General features: G+C 24.8%; 1 protein-coding gene across 1 annotated transcript; it reads right to left on the bottom strand.

Moving 5' to 3' along the window:
- Positions 1–1,301: 1,301 nt before the first annotated feature.
- On the bottom strand, positions 1,302–4,487 carry K444DRAFT_514843 (uncharacterized protein; the record flags this gene model as incomplete). Its single annotated transcript, XM_024873551.1, has 2 exons — positions 1,302–1,613; positions 4,182–4,487. Coding segments are annotated over 2 exons (618 nt in total), but the record flags the coding sequence as incomplete, so codon positions are not given.
- Between the last annotated feature and the right edge of the window lie 9,516 nt (positions 4,488–14,003).

The raw sequence follows: 14,003 nt of genomic DNA, 5'->3' as shown, positions 1-14,003 counted from the left end.
ATATAAAAGATTCCAGAAAACTATTAAGCCCTTAATATAGGTATAAAGAAAAGAAATATTACTGGATTTACTATATATTGCAATAATATACCCTATTACTTAAAGATAACTAAAATCCAGAGAAATAAAAGATAATTTATATTTATAATCTGGCAGACTTTCTTAAGTCTATATATATCCTTTTTATTAGAATACCGTTATAGCCAAAACAGGTTAATAAAAGAATTAAGCCCGCTTATATAATCTCTTCTATTCTCCCTATCTTACTAGAGAAAAATGCTACTAATATAGTCTGAACTATTATAATTACTTAGAAACTCCTTATTTGCAGCTATAGCTTATTTTAAATATAAGAAAAGTATAATACTCTCCTACTTAATAGCTATTTTGCAAGCTATAGCAACTATATTTCTGATCTATTTTCTCGGTTAGTAATATTTCTTAAGGTCCGGAGCAAGTAGACTTATCTCTCGACTATTAAGATATATATTACTTAGATATTTCAATTTATTATTAGAGATACTTGGGTCTTTATAGAAGATATATATCTGATTAAGGAAATTCCTTCAGAGCTCGCTCTTTATATTACTTTTAAGGTTATTATATTTCACCTTTAGATAAATTCTGGAAAGAGCTACTAAATTAAACTCAGTTATATAGTTTATTATAAGAAGTATAATACCTTAGTAATATTCTATTATACGGAGGAATACTAAGACAATACTATTACAGGCTATATTTTTGGGTATATATTTCTCGAGAAATATATCTGCCTTATTAAGTAGCAGAATTATATTCCAATATCTTATAACCTGGAAGATCTTAAAGAGCTAGCTCTCGAGCCGACTTATATTAGTAAGCAGATCTCCGGCAGATACCTAGAAATATTAGAAGAGATATATTTCTTTGAAATATAAGATATATTCTTATACCAAATATATCGGCTTTTAGTAATACTCTGCTATTGCCTTTATAGTTAGAGTCTTTCCCACTCCAGGCTTGCCACTTGAATTATATATTAGTACTTATTAGAAGACGATAATCGGAGTATTATACTGCAAAAGAATAATAATGCTATATCCCTTCCTATTAATAAAGTTATTAAATTCGTAATCTGAATTATAACTGGTCTCAGTTTCTATTACAGCCATTATAGTCTCTCTTTATTTATCGGATAGAATTAGATAGTTGAAAGGCGCCGAGAATTACTTGATCTCTTTAATATTAGTAACTGCAAATTCAACTATATATAAGCAGATTAGCCTGACTGCCTTATACTACTAGAAGAGAAGAATCTTACCCTATATCTTATCTTTAAGGCTGAATTCTGGTACTATAGGATAGCAAATAAGGAGGAGTTTATCTGTAACGCTGCTTTCGGGTAGGTTAGGAGATATTAGACTTACTAGATTAAAAGATATTATAATTAAGCCGTTATTAGAAGATACTTTACTAGAGGCCTTATTAGAGGATTTATAGTTAAACGGATCCCAGAAGGCCGAAAAGTCGAATCTGTAGTCTAGATTAAGGACTATTAGCCTGAAATAGTTTGGATTTATCTTTTGAAAGCAGGCTATATTAACTATAATCCGACTATTAATATATACTTCTACCTATTATTCGTTATATATATAAAAGGTACTACTATTACAGTAATAATAGTAAGTGCCCCTTAGGGATATAAACTTCCGTCCGTATTTAAGGAGGTCGGCCCGAAATATTATAGCCTTCTACTATATTATATATTTATTAACCGAAACTTTAATAGATACTTAGAAAATGCAGTATCTCTAGAGTAATACTATAGATAGCCTTAGCCTCTTTATTAGCTCCCTTCTCGATTAAGTAATCTATTATCCTTATAACGCCTTTCTGGTATATAAAGTAAAGCGGCGTTATACCTTTACTATCTCGAGTTACTATATTCGCTTCTTTTTCTAGAAGAAGTATAAGAATACCTAGAGAATAGCCCTATATAGTAAGGTATAGTACCGTCCGCCTCTTGAAATTAGTAGTAGATATATTAACTTTATAGTCGAGTAGTTCCTTAACTATCTCTTTATATCTATCTAGTACTATTAAATATAAAGGAGTTCTGCTATAGTAGTTCTGTACTATATAAGGCGTATGTTTTTCCAGAAGCTTCTTAACCTTTAGAATATTTCCTGCTAAAGCGGCGCCTGTAAGAACTAGGGCCTTATCTAAGGAAGCAAGCCAGATTCTATAAGTAGAATACTGGCCGTTAAGAACGGACTTGAATAGGCAATTTTTATAAAGCTAGTAATTGCAATACTATAGTCAAATTATACCATCCCTAATCTACTAATTCTCGAAGCAGAAGTAATAGCGTTCCTTAATATTACCTGTATTTGCAGTCTTTCTAATAATATATATATCGGATAGCCGGCCGGAAGTATAATTCTATATATCTGATATATCTTAATTAGTAGTATTAGTATTCGACTATATACTGGAATTATAGTTTAAGAAACGTAAATTATAATTCTATAGGGTATTAGTTAAATTATATCTTTTAGTAGTAGCTATATTATATATTTCAGAACTATATTTCTGGGATATATATTTAGTAGAAGGCACCTTATAATAACCTTAGTAGAGTGTATTTAGCTTTCTAGAAGCTAAGATATTATAGCCTGAGGAATAAATCCAGTTAACTAGATATAGATATATTCAAATAGAGTTTCCTATAATTACTAAGCCTTTAGAGGGAGCTGGAAGTGGGATATAGAGAAACTACCCTATATTACTAGTATAGATATATATAGATATTAATAATAACCTTATATAATAAAGTATAACCAGATATAAGAATATAAAGAAAGCCAGAATAAAGGCTTATATATCCAATCCAAACTAGTACGGATTTGGAGCCTATAAACCCGGCTAAAAATAACCGTTTATAGCTTTTTTTAGCTCTATATCCTTAAAATTATATTCGAAATCCTTATATATAATAATAGCTACTTCTAGATAGGATATAGTTATCTAGTATCTCTCTTAAATAGCTAGAGCTTAAGCTATTAATACTAGGTTTTTAATCTAAAACAATACTATTAATTAGCTTACTTCTCGAATATATAAAGGATATACCTATCTTATAACTATTATACTTCTTTTATATTCAATTATTAAAGATATCCCGGCTATAAATTAGTATTTTCTAAGGTATAGTTACCTTTTCCAGAAAGTATTACTAGATATTAGTCTACTATTCTAGGTTTAACTTATTATACTTTAGTTTAAAGTAGATTCTACTAGTAATAGTATTATTAATTTACTATATCCGGTTAGTAGTAAGAAATATTATCCCTTAATAATATTTCAGGATCCGCAGAAATATATAAATAAGAGTATTTTAATAAATATCTTGGAATAAGTACTATTTGAGAAGTATATCTGCCTTATCTAGAAGAAGAACTATATTCTATTAAGAAGTATACTTGAAGATATAAGGCAGTTACTCTTTAATAGCCTCTACTATTATATCGAGCTTACTAGTAAAAACTAGTATAAGTACCCTATAAAGATATTCGGTAAGTAACTCGGCTATTAAGGTCTTTCCTATATCGGGTAGTTCGCTAATATAATATATTAGCAAGATTATAATAATAATGGAGCCTAGATTTTATATTATAAAAGAATACTAAACTCTTACCCTTTTTCTTTAATAATATTATTAAAGGCATTAGTTAATACCCGTTTAATATTAGCTTCAGAAAAAGCTTATATAGCTTTCTTCTTCCTTATAAGGATATAAAAGTCATCTAACGGGGCTTATTTCTAGTTAATCTCTTTAATATTAGTAATAGCCAATTCCGCTATATTAATATATTAGCTAAAAGAAAGATATTACTATAGCAGAAAAGAATTAAATACTTACCCTATCTACTCTTATCTAAGCTAAACCCAGAAACGGTTAGACTATAGATAAGCAGGTCGTCTTCTTTTACTTCTAATAAATCCATTCTATTATCCTTAATAATAGACGACTTCTCTTTATTATCTTTATTATCTTTATTAAGATTAAGAATAACCTAGCTAGGTAATAGTAGTAGGCCTCTATTAGATTCCTTAATACTCGGTCTAGAGTAGTTTGGGTTCTCTTCTCGAAAATAAGCTATATTAACTATAATTTAGCTCTTAATAAAAGTTTTAATAACTTGTTCTTTCTCGATATAGAATGCCTTGCCTTTATATTCGCAAAAATAAATATCTATTATAAATAGAAATTTCCGACCGTATTCGGAGAGATAGGCCTTTACTTGCTTTTTGCCTAAGTAATATTTAAGAGGAAATACCTCTAGAATAATAATTTCTTTTATCCTATAGAATTTCTTAATAGTATACTTATTTAAGGTCTTCCTAAATACCTTTCTATTAAAATTCAAATAGCAAGCCTTAATATAGAAGTATTCTACCCTATCCTTTATTCTTTTCTCTTCCCTAAATTCATATCTAATATATCTTAGCTAGCTAGTATTAAACCATTTGGTATATACCAGAGTATTCGGCTTAAATAATATCTATAGAAAGTTATATATAATTTAATACTTCTCGAGAAGTGGGCTAAAACGCTTAGTAATTAAAGTATAAGCTATTCTAATAAAATCAAGTAGCAAATCTAGATACTCTAGGGTAAAATAATTAAGGGCTATACTAGAGTCTTAGTAATACTTCTCTAGATTAGACAGATAATAGTAAAGTAGGCTTTATTTTATCTAGTACTTAGTTAGTAAATACTCTAGTATTTAAGTATTCGGATTGGCTCGAGACTTACTAAAGGCTTCTCTTTATAGAGGCAGATTTCCTAGATATTTTATAGAACCTTCCGGAAAATATCCCGCAAGCCTAAAGATTTAATATCTATATATTAGATCTAATTCTTGGTCTCTTTATCTAGACTACTATTAGAAGTAAAGAGTAGGATAGAGGCTAAGATACTTACTAATATATATATAAATAATAAAGATATAGTAATTAAGTTTATTTACTTTATTAGATAATATTAATAATTCCATAACTTTATATTTATACTTCTTTTTATTCTAGCTATATAATATTAGTTCTGGTAAGATCGGGCTCTGCTTAATATATATATATACTTTATTAATCTTCTTAAACCCTAGTATTAAAGCTCGGGCTTTTAGTTCCTCGGATTTATCTTTATAACTAGAGCTAAACGGCTTTATAGGAAAGAGAGGCTCTTGCTTAGTATTAACCGACTTAAGTACTTCTATAAGCTACTAAACAAACTCTATAGTAACCTATAAGGATAACTTTATTATATAGTTAGGGCAGGGAAATAGTATAGTATAAGAGGGAAACTATAATAAGACAAAAACCCATATAAAGTATACCAGAGTATAAAATATAACTTAATAGCAAAATAATAAATTAAAAGTGTAAATAATAAAGCATAAATAGTATATAGTATATAAAAGCCCAATTAATTAAATACTTATAAAGAATTATTCTCTAAGTCTATAGAAAAACTAGCTTTCTTATATAATTTCCGCAAGTTATATATAAAAGGCTGCAGTCTTTACTATATAATCTAAACCTCAAAACCGCTAAAATAATATAATTTTTAATAAGTATAGCCTATTATACTATATCCGATCCCCTATTTATTTGTACTTGTCTTCTAAATACTAAAAATAATAGAAAAATCCTACTTAGAGTTCAAAATAATAAAATATTCAGGATCTTCCTCTATTAGTTAATCTAATTTCTTCTCTATATACCTAAAATAAGACTTATTACCCTTAAATAGTCTTATTTCATACTTCCGAACTTACTTAAAAGTAATCCGAATCTACTTAGCTATATTCTTATATCAAATCCGATATAGTTCTCTATATTAATTAGTATCTGCCTTTAACTATTACTTAATTTCTGCCTTTATTATAGGATATTAAGGAGGCTTATTATAGTAAATTATATTATAAATTGCACTAATATACTTTAAATAAATAGCTTCTTCGAATTTTATATTATCTATAGTATCCTTAAATTAACCTTTAGTAAGAAAGGAAAGCTCTAAATAAGAAGCTTTAATAACCTTATAAAAGACTTCATTTTCGTATATTCTATCCTTAATAATAACTAGATTTATTAGAACTATAGTAAAAGGCCTATTAAGTAGTAAATTATTATTAAGCTATTCTTTAACTTATATATTATCCGAGAATTAATACTTTCCTATAATTTCAGACTTATAAATTATCTAGCTAAAGGCATTTATTTATCTAGTTAAATAGACTATACTCGAAGTCTTTCTTCCTACTACCTTTAGTAAATACTTGCCTATTTCCTTAGCTATTTCCGGCTTAAATTTATCAGAAATAGAGAAGTAATTAATATCTTTAAAGAACTTCTTACTAAAGGTAGCGGCCTTCTTATAGTCTATAAGGAAAATATAGCTAATATTCTAATACTCTTTATTAAGGTAGAATTCGCTACTTAAAGCTTTAGTAGTAGCCAGATCTTTAGTATTGCCTTTATACTAATTATAATTAATATTTCCAGAAATAAAGTATTAGGCTAGCTAAAGGTAAGTAATTAGATAAATAGAATACTTACTTAATATCTTGTAAAATCCGAGCTATATTAATAAATCTGCTATTAAAAGTTAAGAAACTAAGGTAAAATAGCTATTACTAAGATTTCTATATATTAATATATTATCTTTTCGGAGATAGAACTATAATATCTCTATTTTCTCTATTAAGAGTTCTTAAATACTAAGTTTCTTAATTCACTTCAGGTAATTCTTCTTATAAATATAACTATTTATACCTAGATTAGTAGTACTAGACTTAGAAACAGAAACTATAGTATCGAATTAAAGCTATAGATTAGGGCGAAATTAATTAGAAATATAGTACTTATATTTATATTTCTTAATTTCCTAGTTCTTAAAAAAGAAATCCTATATTTTCTTATTTATCTAAGTAGCGGAAATATACTTCTTGCCTTTAGTAACTTTATAGATCTTAGTAACTAGCTTTAGAGCGTCCTTAATCTCTTATATATTAATAGAGAAAGTATTAGTAAGTTACTAAGTATATATTATATAAGAAGCTTTAAGGAATCTATTATTAACCCTATAGTATTCTTATTTATAAATAGATCCCAAAATACTACTATATATCTCCTTAAAAATATACTTATCCTACCGAGTAAGTATTAACTTCTATTTAGCTAGTATTTTATAGGTATATTAAATGCCTTTATTAAGTTCTCCGGACTTAATACTTTTAGTCTTCTGCTTCTTAGTTCTAGATATAATTATAGGTATTTTTCTAGATAATATCTTTTGCTTTAGAATAAAGAATTTCTTCTTACTTTTCTCTATTTCACTAATCTTATACTTGGTCTAGTACTTAGATCTCTGCTATTTATTAGAAGTTTTAGGCTTAGCTTACTTTCTATTCTTGCCAGGTTCTTCTTGTCTAGTTATACTAGTTCTACTAGCTTTACTAGTAGTTTTCTTACTAGGCTCTATTAAATTAGCTCTATTTTTCTTAGCTAGATCTAATTAAGTTAAAGCAGAAATTATAATAGGGGCCCATTCTTTAGGCTTATCTCGGAAAGCAGGAAAAGGCTTATTACTATAAACTTCCTTAATTAGAATTCCGGAAGCATTAAAGGTATACTATCTAGCTTTAAGGTTATTAGCTAATAGTGGCTTAAACTCTAATTCTCTAGGTTCCGAAATAGCTTTAGTATACTTAAGTACTTTAGTAATATATAATTTAGTAAATATACTAGTATTCTAATACTTCTTATCCTTAATATACTCTAAAGTAGCTTTATTAATTAATTAAATAGCTTTATATACTAAAGCTTTTATCTTAAAGAGAAAGTATAACTTCTTATAGATATTCTTACTAAGGTTATTACAGATATTATTAATATATTAGCTAAAAGCTTTACTATATAGTATAATTCTATTCTAACCCTTAGTATTAAGGCTATTTACTATAGTCTTAATCTTATTAAGCTTCTCTTATCTGCCTTTAGAAATGCCTTTAATAATATTCTTGAATTCCCTATTATTGGCTTAGTAGTTCTTTAGCTTCTCCTTAGTTAATTCCAGTTCAGTTCTATTTCTAATAAAGGTTTTCTACTTTAAGAGCTTATTATATATACCGCTTAGCTTATCTAGGATATTTGTATTAAATTCGGTAATTATAGCTATCTTTTCTAGTATTAGCAGGCCTTCTATAATTGCCTAAGCTTCTTTAATGCTCTGAACTTTAATACTATTAATCTATAGGCTTTTAATAATACTACGGCTTGCAAGAACTAGCTATTATACTTTACTAGCTTAAAGGATCTGTACTTTGGCCATTTTGTTATTCTTAATATATTATAAAAGTATTATTAGTATAATAGTTATAGGTTATAGAATTAAAGGTTCTCGAGATTACAAGAATTTCTTTTAAATATATTTTAAAATAAAGAGTGAATTAGAATAGTTTTAGATTATATAAAGGTATTATATATATTCGAGTTTTTCTTTCTTTCTAGTAAGAAAATAAAGCTGAAATAGTAGTATATATAATAGGGAAAGTAGGTATAATAATTAGATATATTTGAGGTAATATAGTTATAAATTAGAAATAATTATAAAAGATAAAATGTAAAGTTAGGCTTCTACTATAAAAAAGAATATAAATATATATATCTAAGGAAATATAATTAAGGAAATAATTAAGGCAGATTAAACTAAATAGTAATAATAGGGAAATAAGAGGGTAATATAATAGAAATATAAATATAGTAATAGTATCTAAAGTATTAGAATATAGAAGGAAATAATAAAAATTTTATAATATAAATATATCCTAACTTTTTATTTATTTAGAGATATTTCTATTAATTTAAAGAATAATATAAAAGAAGGGAAATAATATAGGAAATATATAAAAGATAAGATATATAAATATACTAAAGATATTAGGAAAATATAAAGTAAGTATTAATAGAAAAGAAATTAGAATAATAGAATTAAGAAATAACTTAAAATAAGGTATTATTTCTTCCGAAACTAATTTATATCTTTTCTAAAAGCTAATTATATTTGCTTAGTACTTATTAAAGTCGACTTTATATAGTATAAAACTATTTAGTTAGTTAGAACTTTAAAGTAATATCTATATTTATAAAAGTAATACTAAAGGTATTAGGGTTTATAGAAAGAAGAATTATAAGATAATATAAATGGGGTTTATAGTACTATTATAAAGTTTGGAATAATTAAAGCTAAAGTTAATATAGAATGTAAAAAGATTAGATATTTCGAATTAGTATTAAGAATATAGTATTAAAGGTATTTTCTTAATTATTTAGATAATATTTAATAATAAAAAATAGATTAATAGTAAGAATTAGCGAATTATACTAGCTTTTTAAAGAAGTAATTAGTTTCCGGTAATAAAACGGTATCTTAATTAGAGAATGAGTTCTATATAAGAGAAGTTCTTTTTATATAGAAATAGAAATATATAATATACTAACTAAGCCTTAATATAAGTTTTAAGAGTAGCTATAATTATATTAAAGAAGAAGTAGGTTTTCTAGTATAAGATAGGCTTTAAATAGGCAAATCTAGTTTATCTAATATCTAAGAGATTTCCAGAATTATATATTATTAAGTATTTTTAGAAATAAGTATTAGGTTTAATAAGGTTTCCCTTTTCTCTTATAGAACTTCTAGTTTAGTTATTTCATTTATATATGACTTCTAATTAGGAAGTTTATTTAGATATTATAAGGAAACTTATAATAGTAGTTTAAGTTAAAGTCGAGATTTATAAATATTATAGTTAAGCTTTAGACTAGTATAAGCCGCAAAAATAGCTAGTTAAAAAGGCAAGTAAAGCTTTTAAAAGGTTTCTAGTTTAATAAAATATATATAAAAGACTTCTTTTCTTCTTTTCTTCTTTTCTTATCTCTAAATATAGTTATTATTTATTACTATAATTCGGAATTAAAAGTCTATAAGGTAATCTCTCGACTTCTCTATTTATTTTCGTACTAAAAAAGACACTTTATATTTAATTCCCAAGATCTAGTAATAGAATCTTATATTAAAAATATTATCTAATAATAGTAATTAGATAATAATAAGAAATAAGTAATAGTAAAGTTCGTCCGACTTCTAGAATAGTAGTCTAATAATAATATTCTTTAATAGTTATAATTAATAGTTAGAAGAAAAAAATAAAAGATATATAAAGAATTAAAAGTAACTAGCTTTATTTTAGATTAGAAAAAGCTTCTATTATTAGATACTTCTTTCTAATTCTTTATAAAAGAAGATATATTTTACTCTTTCTAATTCCGGTAACTCTAGAATATATATAATAATACTAATAGCTTTCTTAATCTCCTAAATACTATTTTACTTATAATATTCTATAACTATTTCCTTTTCTAGTTCTATATCTATCTTGAAATATTTATTTATAAATATATACTTATTATTAACTTTTTCTTTAGGGGAATACTAGAATCTATTTCTTTTAATAAACTATTTAAGTTAATTTCTGGTATATATTCTTTAAAATATAGTACTATTAAGTTCTTCTAGTATATAGTATTCTTTTAGTTAATCTATATACCTTACTCTATACGGGCCAAGCTAGTAATATAGTAACTTTGTATTTCTTGACTTATTTTAATCTATTAACTTAATATTATATATAAGAACTAGATTCTTTTCGGAAATAGACTTTAAATAAATCTAGTAAGTAGTATTAAATTATTCTTTTTCTTCTCGGTATTATCTATTTTTCTTTATTCTAGCTTCTTTAATATCTTTATCTCTTATCTATATTTGCTTTATATATATTTCCAGAAGCATTTCTCTATTATAGACTTTATTCTATTCAAGTATTTTCCAGATTAGAAAGTATATTTCTATAGATAATATAGCTTCCCTACTATAGACTATATAAAAAAAAGTAAATCTAGTTAGTCTATATATAGTAACTCGGTTAGTAAATAGAATATATAATAGTAAATCTATCTAAGGCTTTTTTTTTACCTATTATAAGTATAATAAATACTTAAATAATTAGTTAATATTCTCTTTTAATTATACTATTTCTTTTGGAATTATAGGCCAAAATAATAATTCTATTAATTTCTAGCTTATTAAGTTCTTGAATTACTACTTCTTTAAATTCCAATCCGCTATTTACCTTAAGCTATCTAAATAAATTATACTTATAAATAATTTCTTCTCAAATAAACTTAGTAATCTTCTTACTAGTTAGGTTCTTTAAAGGTCTAGCTTTAACCTATTCTAAGAAGCTATTTCTAGTAATAACTAATAAGTTATATCTTTTATAGTCTAGTAATTTAATTATATTAATTCCAAGATAATAGAAAAGAGGTATAGCTTTTATTAGATATAAAGCTTCTTCTTATCTTTTTTTACTTTTATACTAATAGACCTTATAAGTATTAATATACTTCTATATATAGTTATAGTAATCTTCCTAGTAATAGCGGCTAGCTACTAAGCAAAAGATACTCTTTCTTTCTATATATCTAATTTTATTATATAGCTCTTTAATAATGATTTTCCTTTGCTTTTAATTATTAATAATAAGTTAAGGCAAATATATTTTGGATATAACTCTCTATAATAACCGATCTCTTATATTATAATTCAAAGCTTCTTTACTTAACTTTCGAAACTCGGCTCTAGACATTTCTTCTAGTCTAGAGAGTATTATAAGATATTATATAATATTCTAGTATTATTTAAAATAGCTATTATTTAAGGAATCTAGTAAAATAGTTAGATTATTAAGTAAAGTATAGGAGTTAGTATTATTATTTACTATTTTACTAGAGGTTATATATAAAAGGCTATAGCCTTTACTATATAACTTCCGGATTTTATTATTTTTTAATATTACTAATTTGCTTCTAGATATAATAAGGCTTTAATTATTAATCTCTAGTAACTAGATATTATTATTCAAATATCTAATAAAGGTCTTAGAAGTCTAATTCCTCAAAATAATATTATATAACTAAACCGGAACTATTTCCTTTAACTAAACTTTTCGTCTAATAGGTACTATTCTAATAATATTAAGCTCTATTACTAATTATTTATTAATATTCTTATTATCTTTAGTATTATCTTCTTACTATAAATGTCTCAATAATTCATTAGTAATAGTATATTTAGTTCCTTTAATATACTTGACTTTAAAGTCAAATAGTTAAATTTATACTAGCTAGTAAGTAACTAGAGCTCTAGGAAAATCTATAACTACTTTACTTAGCTATATAATAAGTATATTAGTATCTAGTTCAAGAATAAAATAAACTCTATATAGCCAGAATTATATTTTCTATAAATACTTTACTAGCTCTCGGTATTCTCTTTTAATAGTATTATATTTCTATTTAGTATTATTTCAGATTCCAGACTTATATTATATAACTCTCTTTTTCTCTTTATTATTATATTAACTAAGAATTCCGCCTTATTTATTTAGGCTAGTATTTACTACTAATATAATTATTTCCTAATCTTCTAATAAATTATAATATAACTTATAGAGTATTAAAGTAGTAATAAGCTTTTCTTAAAGGATTTATATAGCTTGCTTTTATTTATTATTCTAGTTTCATATTATATCTTTCCTTATTAAGCGGTAAATGGATTTAGTAATAATTATAAAGCCTTTAATTCAAATATAATAATAAATAATAATTCTAATAAATGCCTTGCCTTTAGTTATACTATTATAATACTTCTATCTTAAGATCTTAGTAATTTCTGAGCTTAAAGGGCTTCTTCTAAGTACTTTATAAATAAAGCTAATAATAACTATACTATTATAATAGAACTATAATTTTTCTCTAATACTAGCTCTAGCTTATTTAACTTTATCTAAGGTTATATCCAGGTTTTAAAGGTATTCAAATATAAAACGCCGAATTTCAGGTAAAATAAGCTACTTATTATAGTCTATATAAGGTCTCTTAACTCTAATATTATTAATAAATAGTATAATAATTTTGGGAAATAGATTTTCTAGAATAGTTATAATAACCCGTATAAACTATATAATAGAATTAGTAGCTTCCTAAAGTAATATAGTTATTCTTAATAGCCCTAGAGGTATTATAAATATAGTCAAATCTCTATTATAAGCGTCTAGTATAAGTTAATTATATCCGGAAAAGAAATTAATTAAAGAGATATAAATATATCTAGTAAATTTCTCCGAAATCTTATTAGTAGATAAGAGTAAGTTAATATCTTATAAAATTACTAAATTTATCTTTATAGTAGTATTAATTAGTCTATAAGTTCTAGTAACTTTCTTTATAAATAAAAACTATAAATTTTAGTAAGATCTATTATATTTCTTAAAAATTCTATAATCTAGATATTCTAATAATATTTTTATTACTACTAGTACTAGAGCTTTAGAATATAGGAAATTCTTCTCTTACTAGACTTTATATTTAATAGTCTTAATTAGAATAGATAAGCTAATATTCTTATAAACTTTTCCTACTTCTTTCTAATTAAATATAATTATATCTTCTTAATTAATTATTAATTCTTGAAATATAGCCAGTTTGTTTTCGTAGAGCCAGTTACTAATATCTAATTATTTAAGGCATTCCGAAGTAAGTTATAAACCTCTTAAAATAACTAATATCCTTAGTAAAAGGTAATTCTTATATTTCCTAGTATACTTCTATAGGTATTCTCTAGCTTTAGATTTCTTAAACTAGTTCGGATATTTACTAGAGCCTTCTCTAGTTCTATTATTAGTATTTACTAGTTAAATCTTCTTATTCTTTATTTTATATATTCCTATAACTAGAAATAAACTATAGTTATTATCTTTTTCTTTAAAAGCTATAGCTATTTTCTCTAGTACTCTTTTCGTCTAATCTCCGGAATTTATAACTTTCTTATTTAGTTTCTT

Source organism: Hyaloscypha bicolor, assembly GCF_002865645.1.
Source record: "Hyaloscypha bicolor E unplaced genomic scaffold K444scaffold_10, whole genome shotgun sequence".
Lineage (NCBI taxonomy): Eukaryota > Fungi > Ascomycota > Leotiomycetes > Helotiales > Hyaloscyphaceae > Hyaloscypha > Hyaloscypha bicolor.
This window is presented reverse-complemented; position numbering and strand designations above follow the sequence as displayed.